At 41.3% G+C, this 15,061-nt stretch overlaps 1 protein-coding gene across 1 annotated transcript in view; it reads right to left on the bottom strand.

Annotated features, from left to right (window-relative positions):
* The window catches only part of pcxb (pyruvate carboxylase b), a 275,919-nt gene that overhangs the window by 47,943 nt on the left and 212,915 nt on the right, over window positions 1–15,061 (bottom strand). The window contains exons 13-16 of the mRNA XM_083992769.1: window positions 12,977–13,121; window positions 12,500–12,589; window positions 6,582–6,803; window positions 98–254 (exon numbers count right to left, since the gene is read on the bottom strand). Of these exons, the coding sequence (XP_083848895.1) occupies window positions 98–254; window positions 6,582–6,803; window positions 12,500–12,589; window positions 12,977–13,121 (614 nt within the window). The remainder of the gene's footprint in view (window positions 1–97; window positions 255–6,581; window positions 6,804–12,499; window positions 12,590–12,976; window positions 13,122–15,061) is intronic.

Genomic DNA, 15,061 nt, shown 5'->3' with positions numbered 1-15,061 from the left:
TTTTAGCTCTTAATGTGGAAGAGAGAGAGAGAGTGTGTGTGTGTGTGTGTGTGTGTGTGTGTGTGTGTGTGTGTGTGTGTGTGTGTGTGTGTCTCACTTGAAAACAGCGTTGTCAGGGTAGTTGGTGTAGCCCACAGCGTTGGCCCCTCTCAGCAGCATCTGGAAAGGGACGTTTGGGATCAAAGCTCTCAGCTCCTGGAGCCTCTTCCATGGGCACTCTGACAGGAAGCGCATAGCCACGTCAAAGGTAGCACCTAATTACACACCAAACACACACACACACGCACCACACACACACACACAGAGAGAGAGGGACAGAGAGGTGGCAGTTTATTTTGGCTGTCATCTTAGATATCATCTGTCATCCCAGCTTTGATCTCAATTTCAGACTCAAAAACGAATATGTCAGACTTATCACATTAGCCACAAACACACACACAGATGGCACACTTTAAACACACACTAGTGGATGCTGAGATAAAGTATATGATGATGCTTTCTCATTCTAACACTTTCATCATTTCATTTTACAGTTACTTTAAAAATCTAAAATGTTTCAAAAGAAGAGGCGGAAAAAAAAGATAGATAGCATCTCTCATTTCCCTTTCTGGGGGAGTAGATTAGCAAATCTCATACCCGTTTATCATATCAGCTAGAAATATTGAAGCCTCCACTGTTTTTTTTTTTGCTGATCCAACACTGTCATCATTAAATTTCATTTTCTGAGCACTCAATACATTTAGACACTGAGAGAATACTAAGCACAAGTGCTTGTTCCTCTCTTTGGTGAGAAGCAAGGATACCATGGAAAAACCCTCTTTATCAATTTTTTAATCAATTTAGGATTTCAGCTGTGTCAGCATCTTTTACACTACTGGTTTAAAGCGGAAATTACTCCAAGCAATCCTATCTGATATTAAACATTAGTATTAATGTTTCACTGCACATGAGATATCAACCCACGATGCTGAGTGAGGAATTCATCTGGGACAGCAGAATTTACTCTAATCATTTGATAACACCAGTGAAGACAGACAGCTGGTCCCACATGCAGGACATTAGGCACGGGCACTGCTGTCGCTGCCTTTTTGTAAGAACATGCAGCATCCAATCTGCCATGAAGATGAGCTGAAATAAATCAGATGGAGTGAAGGAAACGAGCCTTTTACACAACACCCACAATTGCCAGCAATGAATTCAACGCCCTGTTTAATGTTTTATTTTGGAACACACTGTCTCCTGGAATAGGTGCTGTGGGAAAAGATGGGCCTGTACCATCTCCTGTTAGTATGTTGGGTAAGAATACATTTTACACTAAACTCAATAATAAAACAGTTTGTACGCTCTATATTGGCAAACTCTTTACTCCATCCAAATCTCCCCTGGTGGAGAAATAAAAGTTCTGTGAAGTTAACGTCTATCCAGGCTCTTGAGGCCATAAAGGAGAGTCCATGGTGAATAGGAATGATTAATATCTATAATTTGAATCGTTGAGTTACATAAGCACATGCGCAGCACTTATCAGCATTTGTGCTTAAATGTGCAATTATTACCCTGGTACATCTGGCGGTTTATCCTGCCAGATCAATTTTTATGTCATCTGTGATTCCACTGCATTACTCTGGATTGGCTGATTTGCTTTTGTGTAGTCCAGACTTTCAGGCTTTTGCTTGTGTCCACAGTCTGTTACAAGACTCAGCTTTCATTCCTTAAAACACGCAAGATGCACACACCAGCATGATCATATACAGTAATTAAAGATTGTGCAGCATTACCATCTGATAAATTTGCCAACTCTGAAAGAGATAGGGAAAACCCTATAGATACATTATGTGACCCACTTCATATTACTGTATCTTGTATGGTGTAGGGAGAAACGCTATATCAGGAAGGGACTTAATCCTCAAAGGGCTTTCACAGGCTTAATCTCTTCAATGATTCATTCTGCCTTTAAGCAGCTGAAACATGTGAAAGCAATATTCCCTATCTAAGACCACTGTAAAAAAAGATTCTTGCATAGGGACAATGTGTCTGGGCAACAGCGTTCAATACTCATCTGGTCATCTCCCTTTACTGATTTATTTTGGTTCTAAGTGATTTGAGCTCAGCTGGGCATAATATTCTTTATCTCTGATCACTTCGTAATAAAAGTACATTGTATAGGGACCTATAAAGAGACATGGTCGTTATTTCTCCCAATGGTCATTTAGTGATTTATGAGGAACTGATTAAAGGTACAGTTACAAGCTGTTACTGTGGGACAGCGTGTGCTGGGGCTGAACTTTTTACTACAGCGTGGTGCTCTAATTTGTGCTACAATCAATACGAGGCGAGAGCAGGGATGGCAGCTGGTGAATCTGTGAACTTTGGCCATGGGAATCTGTGTGAATGAAAAGACATTGTGGAAAAGGTTATAACATTTTTTTTTTATTAATGAGACACTCCAATGATTTTATAAATGGAGTTTACTCATCAAAACGAGTACTGTTAGGACTTCATGCTATGACCCAGTTTCTTTGGGGAGTGGGAAGCAATAAAAAAGCAGGTGCCTTGGGTCAAATAAAGTCATTCATTTTCAAGATGCTCAGATACTCAACACAGACAACAATCAGGTCAAGTACAAGTGAAACAGGGATGGAGGATGCTGTTCAAAACCAAAACCCATTCTTAAAATAAGAGCAACTAATATTTACCAACAAGGGAAATCTCATTATCTGCTCAATCTTAACAAAAATCAAAAACTGAGTTGCATTATGGGAAGAGTTGATTTTTTAAAGGTTGACCCTAACAGAGAAACTAAAGTATGGATATCAAGTACTGAAGTCCTTTTTCCAAGTGGACCTGAAACTGAGTGTAACCTCTGAAACTAATGGTGCGTTCCGACCGGTGAACTCGTACCGGCCTGCCTGGAACGCAGCATAAGTGATAACTAATTGTTGTGTGTAAGACAAATACAACACAATGACGATAACGATAACTAATATAGCATGTCCACAGACTCATCACTGTTTTCTCAATGTTTTGTTGTGTATAATGACCAAAATATATTTTTATGCGCAGGCAGACACTAATGCAGAAATAATATACTGCAACTAGTGAAGCTGCAGGAAGGTGTCTTGTACTGGAATTGATTCTGTGTTTAAATAATTATGAGAAAGTCCCTTTTTGTTTTCTCTGACTCATAATCATGTCGTGCAGGAGCTACTGACACCTCAAGAGGGTACAAAGGCATATTGCATTTTTCCTCAGTAATTCACAGGCTCTCAACAACTTCTATTAACTGAAAAGACAAGTGAAGCTGATACTGCTCAGCTCATAATATCAGCCTGTTACTGAATCCTGTCAGGAGGAGTTAAAACTTCTGCAACTCTGGTTTTACATCTGATTTTAATGACTTTCTCTTGCTGTCGTTGCATACGTAAATGGGAGAGAGACAAGCATATAACTGCTTTCTGTAACTTCTTCATGAAGACAGAAGACTGTTCAGACTTCAAGAGCTTTTGTTGACAGAAGATTTTACAACTCCACTCCCACTGCAATTCAAACATTAGCGCATTACAAGAGAGTTTCAAAGACGCATTCACTTTTCTTTTGCCATTTTATCATAACTGGATTCAGTTCAGAGACTAGATTATTCCGCAGCGTTTACTTCAAGCCTTTTACTGCATCAAATGCCCAAATTAAGAATATTAACCACGCTGTCTGCTCAGTTGTGGAAAAATTACACGTTACACTGAAAAATATTCAGTTGAAGCCCAAAGAGGGAAAGTGAGGACAATGTATTTTCTCTATCAATTGTTGAAAAGGAAATATTCACTGTTTCATCTTAAACCCTATTAAATGTATATTCATCTCCGTGGGGCTAAAGCGGGCTGAGTTGTGATTATCTAGTGAGTTTAGACCAGTGAGGAAACACACTGCAAAAAAACAAAAACACAATTGATTTGTGGATGGTCCACCAGGCCACTGAGATTTGTCGCAGTATACCTGATTGCCAATCTGTGCGAGCAGTAGCCCGGCTGTTCACAGCACAGAAGTGTATTTCTCTGTGCCATTCGGGGTGACTCTGCCAGTCTGTTCTTTTCTCATCATGTGGAGAAGCTGAGCTTTAAAAAATATCATGAATTTACATATATGATGTAAGTGGGACACCACTTCTTCTGTGACAGTTTAAAGGGCCATGTCCTTTTGGAAAGATCTTCAGAGAGGGACCTCACACACACAGAACATCTGTTTTTGTGCGTGTTTGTCTCTCTTGTTCTCTATTTAAACACAAGTGACAAATATGTGAAATGAGTAGTTTGACACAGCCAGTCAGATTATTTACTTATTAATCGAAGGTGCTGGAACTTTATTCTTAACATTTCCGGCCCACGTTCACCCTGTAAATAACCATTCCTATTGGAGCATAATACAAACCCATCATTTAGCTTTGAAAATCTTACCCACTGCCTCTCTGAGGCTTTTTAACACTTCAATGAGCCAATGCTCTGGGCTTTCAGAGAGCATGATAAGTCTCAGTTTGGAAAACAGGAAGCTCCTGGTAAATTAACATCTTTTATGTTCAACCATAAAATGGTCTCAAACATGCTCTCTTTGGGGTTTATAGACTGTTTTGCACAGTTTCAGTTTCCCACAAAGATGAAGCGAAGAGAACTGGTTAGAAATGGCTGATAGAGAGCTCAGTTTGTGCTCTTTCAACAGTCTAACATGGACATGTCCGACTGTGCTGTGAGCTTCCCATTTCCTAAAAGCAGATTTATCACAGTTTTTGAAATACTGAACGATGGCCCCATTGGACTGTGTAAACCCAGGCAGGCAGGAGCAGAGTGCTAGCATCCTCAGAAGTGAATCCATCAGTGAGGCTGAGTTATGCATGATTATATATAATGGCAAACAACATTAGGTAAACACCTTTTAATATGGTCAAAGTTTTAAAAATTGTGAATCTACATTTTTGAGGCTTCAAATATTAGATAATGAAATTTTAAAAAGGCATTTATGTGCCTTAATCAAAGAACTTTCCTCTCTCAGAGCTGGATCACATCGTATAATGAGACATACAGGGACATGGGGCTCCTCTGGTATCTATTCAGCAATTTCCTCCAGAGTGAAGGACTGAGTTCACTCTGAGTTTCCGCAGTCTCTCTGCAAAGATTTACTTTTAATGTTACTGCTCAAAGACAGCTAAGCTGACTACATATCATCTTTCTTTGGTCAGTCTCATAATAACATCACTATATGCTAGGAGATGGAAGTTGGGAATCATTTAAGCTCTTTTTATCGCAATATCGGCTCAATGATTTAGTTTTGCCATAACCTTTTTATCTGTTGAAACACGAGATAAGTAGACAGTTCCTTAATATGAGGTCTCAAAGTGCCAGAGTAATGAAATATATTTCTTTTCCCCCTAACTGGTGCCCCACCATCAGCCACCGGGAGAAAGTGAATCTCAGTGAGCGTTTACAGCAATGAGACGGAGACGTTCTCTCTCCTGCAGTTTTTTTTTCTCACGTTGTTCAACCATTTAACAATTGGCACAGCCACTGAAACAGAACCTCTTTCTTCTTTAGGCTTTTGTTGTTTTTTTCTGTTTGCTCTTGTGATGTACTCAAAGCTCTCCAAGTAATACAAGCACAATCACTCCGAGTAGTTTACTATAATTGAGCATTAAATTAAATGTTTCAACCTCAAGAGGTGCAGTGGGCCTATCTCTACCAAATGTGCATGTCTTAAGTGTTCAAATGGGAAGAATTTACTCTTTGAAACCAGTTCATAACAATTGCACTTCACATAGAACCATTATCAGGAAGTGTTGATAATTGGTCTTGTTGCCATCTGTTCAAACATGAGGCACGTATTTGCTCTCTCTGGCCAATTTCAGAGTAATTGCATATTATACAGGGACAGTATTGGACTGTTCATGCCTCAAGAAGTTTCAATAACGCGTCATTTTCTCTTTTCAGTCAAGAGGAGGGAAAAAGGTACAATCATTGTCTATTGAGGGAGCTTGCTGAAGACAGACTTGTGGGAGGAGGAGGAGGAATGAGATGATTTTCAAGGGTGACGCATTTTCTTTTGCAGCTCATACAAGAAAAACAAAGATGTACAATCACTGAAACACATATAAACAAAAAAATACCCCATAGGCCATCTTTGTGATCAGGTTATTATGACGGATACATTTTACTGCCAGGTGGCCATATCAGTGAGAGAAAAAAAAAATAGACGGCAATAGAGTGTTGAGAGTGTTGCTCAGCTCCCGTTTGAAACTGATAATCAATGTTGGTCTTTCATCCATGAGATTAACCCCATTTTTAGAGAAGGTCTGGTCCGTCTCTACTGGGCCACTCAGATTGGTCATAAAGTGCAGGGACAACCACATATGGTTTCTTTCTTATCTAGAACTAAAGACAATGATTGACATTTTAAAATTAAACTGGAGTCAGGAGACGGTTACTGTAGCTAAGTCTGATATAAATATGAGAAGCAGGTATAAACTTCTGTCTGCCTCCATCAACCACAACTCTTGCAGCTCACTGATAAACATTTTATAAAGAAATGTCTACACACAAACTTACCTCCCCAGTTCTCCAGGCTGAAAAGTTTGTTGAAGTTGTGGCTGACGAACGGAGAGATCTTCTTCAGGTCGTGAGTGCGAACCCTGGTTGCCAGGAGCGACTGGTGAGCATCCCTGAATGTGGTATCCATTAGCAACAGTCCTTGGTGGGCACGGACAGCCTTGGCGAAACCCTCTGGACCGTCCCGCAGCAACACGTCACGGAAACCTATCGGTGGGTCGCCTGTAAAGAAAGGAGGAGGAAATGGGGACAGAGATGAAAAGACTTCAGTGAATGTGGAGCATCGGGGGTAATGAGAGGGAAAAAGGACTGAGGTTATACATGTGAAAAATCAATATCAGGTGTGTGTGTGTGTGTGTGTGTGTGTGTGTGTGTGTGTGTGTGTGTGTGTGTGTGTGTGTGTGTGTGTGTGTGTGCGGGGGGGGGGGGGGGGGGGTACGTTACGATGTTCCTTCACACTCATGAGATCATGTAGACATGAATTATCAGTCCACACAGTGAGAGAAATTGATTGATAAATAGAATACAAAGAAAGAACATAAACCGTTTTATATTACAATAGATTACCACTCTGTACATAAATTGTTGTTTTTTTTAATAAAGCAGGCAGAATATGAGAGCAGCCATTTGTTTATTCAATCTTAAGTAGTGCACATTGACTCTAGACTCTGCTAAAGTGTGCCAAGATAAATGATGTCCACATTATAACAAGACAACAGGCGAGCAGGTAGTGAGGTTATTTACACTGAATTCTCTCTTAAGTTGCGCTGTTAACAAGTCTGGCGGTTGTCATAACTTCTGCTAATGAGGTGGACACTGTTTCCTCTCAGCGCTGTTCCAGTCTGCTCCCCTAACCCTCACCTCAACTAAATTGACGATAAAAGAATAGAGAAACTTGAGCCCAGCAGCGGGCTTATTAAACACACAGCCCACTGATTATTGAAAACGGATAGCTCCTGCTGACAGTGACTCATATGGCCACGGCTTTCTATAATAAGTACTGTTTAGTCAAACAAGACATCCAAGTGACTGGACTTGGTTTCCTGCAGAAGACAATAGGCTCCAGGATGGCTCTTAATACACTTTCCACCCATCTTTAGGTACATAAATATTTATATTCTATTTTTAAAGTGTGGAGGTAGCTCCAGATGGAGCTGGTATATATGTACATATTTTTGGCCATTTTAATCTGAGATATATATGTTTCTATTAAAATATTAGTCTGAGAACTCTCTAGCCACTGTGTTGAAGATCCAGCAGAGATATAAGTCACATCCCAGGCTGTATATGAATGTCTGTACCAGAGTAAGTGCCAATCCTATATGTCTTTTTTATCATGGGAATTATTTTTATTTTTTACAAAGACAGTGGAGAAAACATAAAAGGAAGTGGAGACTGGGGGGATGACATGCAGCAAGGGGCCAGGCAAGGTCCCAACCAACCTTGATATATAGTACAACCTCTACCAGGATTTTCTGGGGCCCCGAGTCCATCAAATAATTGTTGACATTTCATTCAAAACCACAGATGTAGCCTCATCATGTTGCTGGAGCAAAAGTCAGGAGATCACCAAACTCACATACATTCTCTGGGAATGTACTGTATACGGTATATATAACATTTCCATCCACAACCTCTGGAGGTAATTGTGGACTGGTAGTGGACTGACATTACTGTCCATAAAGATGTGCTTCTAGCATGGCTAAAAATAAGATTAATGCAAGCTAACAGATGAACTTTAAACTAGAAGATAAATCACAAGGTGCAGCAGCCACTATCAGACAGCTTCAGGAACCTTGATGTTCCCGTCCCAGAGGACCTCTGGGCTGAAGGCTGCTGGACGTGTTGGCGTTAGATGAGCGGTTCTGGTCAACTTAGACTGTGAAGTCACATACAGTAGCAGAGTATCCTCACTACTAACAGCCTCCATCAGGAGGAACAAAGACAATTGTTATGAAATCCCCAAGACATATACTGGCATTTCCAGTTTATTACAGCTGAGTGGTCCTCCAAACAAACATGTTGAACATTGCAAAGACCTTGCTGTGTGTGCTGCCATAACCAGCCTTCTTTCCTAATCCTTCTCCCTCCCCTCTCTCTGCCTCGCAATTAAACACAAGCACAACCACAGGCATTAAAATATTGGAAGCGGAATAGAGATCTATTTTTGCTGCGGTGTGTACAATCAATCAATTAGAGTAGTTAACAAGGTGCTATCCGCCCGCTTAGCTGTCCTCCAGCCCTGCGTCCCTCTTTTTCATCCTCTCCATCTCCCTCTCTCTTTCTGCGTAGCTGAATATTCGCTCTTGACCTTTTATTGTTGTACGTCATCCCTGAAAACAAATGATCTCTGCTATAATTGTCTCCAAGGCAAGCGTGAGCAAAACTCCTGAATTACACACACACACACAGATGCAGATACATTTGTCCACACATGCAAACACAGCCAAACAAAATGAGCTCACTGATGCAGACTAGATTTACATTCAAAGTCATCCTTCCATTTCTCACACCCGTGCAGCCTGACAAACTTGCTTTCTATGTTTTCATCAGTCGACAGGAAACACATGGCTCAACACAGTCGAGGAGAAATGAGGGCATCTGCACTGGGACTGCAGTGACCTATAGATACTAGAAAAACCACTGATGACTTTACTGGAGGAAACTGTTCCATGTATGTGTGTGGTGTATCACAGAGAGCAGAAAGAAAAAGTAGTGAGGAGATACGTTATGTCCCACATGGTTGCTGAGTGTGGCGACTGATCCATTTACACACAAACACACACAGATCACTCCCACCCCCCAGCTTCTCTGCCCCAACTTCTCTCCTCCCAGGCTGATGTCGGTTCAAACCCCTGTCATTGACATTCCTCACCTGTCTGGCAGCTCTTCTCCCTCTGCTCCACAATACCAGCTGATATGAGTAGATAGAGTGAGCGCTGTGCTCAGAGGTATTTCTTTATTTGCAATTTGTGTAGGAGACAATCTCAGAGTAATAACAGCTTGCCTTGTCGCTGTCCTGAGCTGATATTTGCCTCCCAAGAAGACAGTTAAATGTCTTGTATCTGTGCTTAGGAACCCTTTAATTGGCAGATCCTGATGGGACGTGCTGCTGAGTGCTTTATTTAAAGTGAGAGGTGTTGGAACAGTCAATTAGAGAAGTCTGCACAGGGTAGATGGGTTAAAAGTGTTTGTGACTTCTAAGACCAATGTGCAGTTTGTTGTCTGCAACGGATGCAGATCCACCTAACTCTAAAACAAAACAAAAAAAATCCCTTTTTATACTGCAACAAGGAATTTAAAATAAATTTGCATATATTTATGGTCTGCCTTTAAGCATGACTGCTAAAATATGCCCTGTTGAAAAACCTTAGAGTGGTAGTCCTATTCAAGAAGTTTTTTTTCCACCATATAGCTGTCTGGGAGGTGTGAAACAAACAACACCAAGAAATGTGTTCTGAGAAAAAATAACTTAGTTTGCTGTATACAGTCCTAAAAAAAAGTCTTGAGGTTCCAGAAAGCCAAATATAAGACTCTTTATGACCGCTTTTAAAGCCACCTGAAAATGAGTTTTTGAAAAAGAAAAACAAACAAAACCCAACAATGCTGGCAAAAGCAGCCTTTTGTTTGAAGATGGCTAATGGAAGCATCAAACACAGGCAGAGAAAGACACAACCCATGTGTGTTTATTTTCTGAATTCAATTATTTACCTACACACAATAAGAGTGTGCACAGATGTTACTGTACATTGCTCTTCTAGCCAGTCTACTTTTCAATCCCAAGTATGAAAATATAGCACACAACTGGGAGGGGGGGTAGTCTGTCATTTTTATTAGTCATTCTTCCCAAAGCTAGCTCTGAGGCATCTGGTGATTAACCTCTAGATGTCCTCCATTAAATAAATTCAGACAATAATTGGAACAAGGTGTACTTATACACCATCAATGAACCACCAGGCATCAGCCATCAGAGGGAACATTTCACACTACAAATCCTAATTAGAAAATAATGGCCTTTGAGTGCTTAACTGGTTCTATCAGGACATCCTCGCCCTGTCTTTGAGGAATCATTTTCCTCCCCTCTCTCCTTGGTGTGGAGGGAACTCCTCATGAATAGCTGTTTCCTCTGATTCTTCCTCTCTCTCCTCATCTTTAGAGGTGATGTTTTCAGATATGACAATGTCACTGTGATCTTTGCTCCTCTCTTTTCTCTGGGAGGTACATGGTAATAGCCCTCTCTGCTCTGGTCGCCTTCCTCTACACTCCCCTCTGTCTATCTCAGTCATTTATCTCTCCATATCCCCACTGCCCACCACCATCACCACCTGACCATTTTCTCTACATATAGGGATTATATGCTGCCCAAGTCCTCGGTGTGCTTTCATAACCTCTCTCTCCCTTCATGCTCCTATCCCTCCCTCCATCCGTCCCTCCACAGAGTGTGATAATACAGGCCTAATCCCTCTCTTCTCTCAATCCCTCCGTTGAATGAAAGAAAGGATATAAGCACATTACAAATCTCATTACTAGGCTTTAGGTATGCCTCTGTGCGTGCCTGTGCTGCATACAACTACCTCATCAGCTGCTTGCTATAGGTAAGTGGGGGCATGTACACAACCAATGTCTGCCTATAGACTACCTGCACACTTTTGTGTGTGATATTCAAGTGTACACATGTGTGCTTGCATTCCCATGACAACAGGGGTGGGCAACGATACCTTTCAACATAAAGATTTGCATAAGTAGACAAGTGGTGAGTAAGCACAGACAAACACACTCACATGAAGATGTTGCACAAACACTGTAAATTATTCTGTCCCATTCGCCTCCATTCTGTTCCACTGTGCATGGTTTTTAGATGTCAGATTTGATTAGCTATGCCTGATTATGATTCATATTATCCACATTATTTTGTTATAAATTCATGTTTACCGGGCATGCTGTGGTATGTGCTGAGGCATAACGGGACGCTGATAAACATGTCAGATTGATACAGATTACTATTTTGTTGCTGTCAAAAGGAGCAGCTGCATAAATTCATGCCAGTTTGAACCCTTAACAAATATAAAGCTGGGAGAGCAGAGAGAAACGACAAAAAAATGCATCTTTGCAAAACGACCAGAGACAGACTGTGGCATCAAGTCAAATGAGACCTTTTTTTTCCTTTTTATTTATTCATTCTTTTAAGACTTTTTTTTACGCTTTTCTAAACATATTTAAGAGTAAAACTAAGCACACCTCATCACTATTTTAAAATGAGTATTTCATCAATATTCCAGCCAAAGTTTTACCTTTAAATATTCACTAAGACACTATAGTTAGTGAGGGGAGAGAAACTCCAGAGACCCTAAGTGGTGCAACGAGCTTATCAGACAGCTCAACTTGGCTGTTGGCCTTTCCTGGGAGACTTCAGGGGTGCTAGTGCAGAGAGGGGTGAGAAGTAAAGAACCTCTGCCTTCACAAACAATGAGCTGCACCCTCTTACCGCTGTACTCACAGCTCAGCAGAGCACTCTGGGCCAAAACCCTTTTTCCTCCCCGAGTGCTAAACTGAGCCATTTAGGAAGCCCTTTCCGCCTACAGCTATCAGACTGTTCGACAGCCCATTTGTCATTCAGTGGGCGCTTTTATCCAAAGTGCCCTACGGATCCACAAGTGTTTACGTTTTTAGCATCGGTGGCCCTGGGGACACGAAACCCCTCACCCTCACAGTGGCAGTGCTTGCTAAATTAGTCCAGATGTAATAAATGCAATAAGGATGATGCATGGTGATATTATGGTAGTGAAAGAGCTCAATAACACTTTATAGTTATTGAACCCCTCTCCCCTTTGTTGATTTTGATGAGGAACTGGTCTTATTGACCAGAGTCTGGGTCAGCTCTGCACTGTGTCTGGCTCATTTGCTTTTGGTTGACGTACCCATGGTGACAAGAGGGATGACGGGGTCTATGGAGGAGGGCTTGGCCTTGACAGGGATGGGTGTGGTTGGTCCGTTTACCATCACATGACCTATACACAAGTACAAACATGGAACACAAGTTAGACACAGCCCAGTACCCAACATACTGTAAAGATGATGGAGAAAAGAAAAAGAATCAATGTCCGTTATAAAACAGCATCTCTGAGGCTGGATTATGGTCACATGTTTATACAGTAGGTCTGTGTCGTCTGGAGGTGAAAGGTGCTCAGTGCATCAGGTTCCTCTTTTATCTTTCTTTTTTTTTTTTTTTAGTAATGTATAGCATTTCACTACTTTCACCTACAGCTTGAGATGACCCAAGCTTTTTCCTGGTACAGTACATCCATTATTATTTTATTTATACCATCCATATCAGTGTCAAAGTACATGTACTGTCATCACTATTCAGTGCTTGTGTGTGTTGTTTGTACACTCACCCAGGTAGTGCAGGAGCTTCTGCGCTCGGTTCTGAGTGGGTTTGAGGTTGAAGAGTTCCTGGTTCTCATCGATGAACTGGGTGTCCACGGTGGAGTGGAGGAACTGGTGGTTGGAGAACACATTCTGGAGGAATGGGATGTTGGTCTACAAATGGACACAGACAGACAGAGGAGGGGAACTTTAATTGTGATCTCTGAAAAGGGTTTTGGTTTGTGAGACACCTCTTAGTCTTGTATTGTATAGACAGACACTGAGAAGAAAACACTTTGCACAGAGAAGCAACGAGAGTCAAGTCAGCAATTACTCTGCTTAAGTCCTGCTCTGCAAATTAATCACTTGAAAGAAAAGACTGCAGTTGTTTTCAAGAAAGCATCTCGCTTAAAAGTTCCATGTTAAAAACAATGTCACACACTAGTAAACACACAAACTGTGGCATCACGCAAACCACATTCACAGTACGCTAAACACTGCACAATCTTGGCTCCAATAGACAAACACACACAAGGAGCAGAGGGAGAAAGTCAACTGTTGAAAGTAATTACATTCCATTTCTATTTTGTTGTTGTTTGTTTGCCTCAAAAGTATTATCACACCAATTAAGCGTTCTAAATTAACAAAGAGAGGGAGAATGAATGAGAGAGAAGAAAGAAAAGAGATGTAATTGTTGAGTTAATTTCATTACTTGATTTGTTGGTAATTTTTTTTTCTCTTGTAAGCCAGTCCTAACAACACAGGGAGACGGCTTTGAATAGGGGGAAGAGGCTGAGGAAGTGAGAGAGGGAGGGGGCAGAGGAGCAGGGAGATTGACAGGGATAGTAGAAAGAGAGAGAGGGAGTGGAAGTTGGAGGGATGGAGTGAAATATGTTAATATATTCTCGGAGCGGCTTCAGATGTGTTCAGCAGCGTTTAATGCTGCAGAGAAAGCGTAAAGGAATATAAACTGTTGAGAGGATTATTTGCTAAAAATGTCTTTGTATATGACCGAAAATGTCAGATTTGTTTTTAAGTGGCATTTTAAATGAAAACCCCTGTCACTCATGAACCGGCCTCCAAGTAACCCCTTTATTTACACATGCACAAAGACAAGCGCACCAACAACCAGCAGGGACACTGAGTCCCTGAGGACGCCAGATTGCCCCTCCCTTAAATATAAAACATCACCATCTATAGATGGTGTATAGATAGATCTGTCTGTCACACCAACATTGGCATAAAGGTACAGAATGACTGTTATTGTCTGCGACATAACCACAGATGGACAGAATTTACAGACATAATTTGAGCATTTAGTTGACAGTCAAACCCAGAGTGACTTGAAATAATTGCTGGAGCACAATGACTCAGGAATCCCATAATTGGGAGAGGGGAGTCAAGCAATAAACAAACCACAGACACACACCTCATTACCAGCAGAGAGAGAGAGAGAGAGAGAGAGAGAGAGAGAGAGAGAGAGAGAGAGAGAGAGAGAGAGAGAGAGAGAGAGAGAGGGAGGGAGGGAGGGGCAGTATGGGGATCAATGTGGTCAGGAAAATAAAGCACATGTTGGCCATGCCAACAAACCAAAATGAGATGGAGACAGAACTGAAACAGAGGGCAAGAGCAAGAGTCATTTACATTCAAGTTTCTTCTTAGAAGCTGAGAGAAGAAAGAAATGCAGCGAGAACAAAGAGATGACAGGATTATATATTATTTATATATATTTCAGAAGACAGAGAAGAATCTTACTCCAGAAAAGGGATGTTACAGCAGCAGAAAGACGTCTAACTAATGCCTTACTTGGTGTATTAAACCAATAAAGCACAATTAAAATGGAGAAAATGAAACCGCAAGGCAAAACGGAGTGCTTCTCTCCAGACATCCACATGTCCAGAGAGGGAAGAGAGGATTTCGCTTTCTGAGGTACACATGTACACACACACAATGACACTGTATTCTCAGATCTCTGCTACACGATGGAGAGCTGGAGAGGAGAAAGAGGAAGGAGCCGAGGGATTCACATGGACGTGCTGCACTGCCAAGCCCTGGGCTATGAGCTGCCATCCAAAACAAAACAGGATTTCTGCCGAATGCTGCGACTGCAATAA

Source organism: Trachurus trachurus (assembly GCF_905171665.1).
Source record: "Trachurus trachurus genome assembly, chromosome: 18".
Taxonomy (NCBI): Eukaryota; Metazoa; Chordata; class Actinopteri; order Carangiformes; family Carangidae; genus Trachurus; species Trachurus trachurus.
Note: the sequence above shows the minus strand (reverse complement) of the source record. Positions and strands in the feature narration are given on the sequence as shown.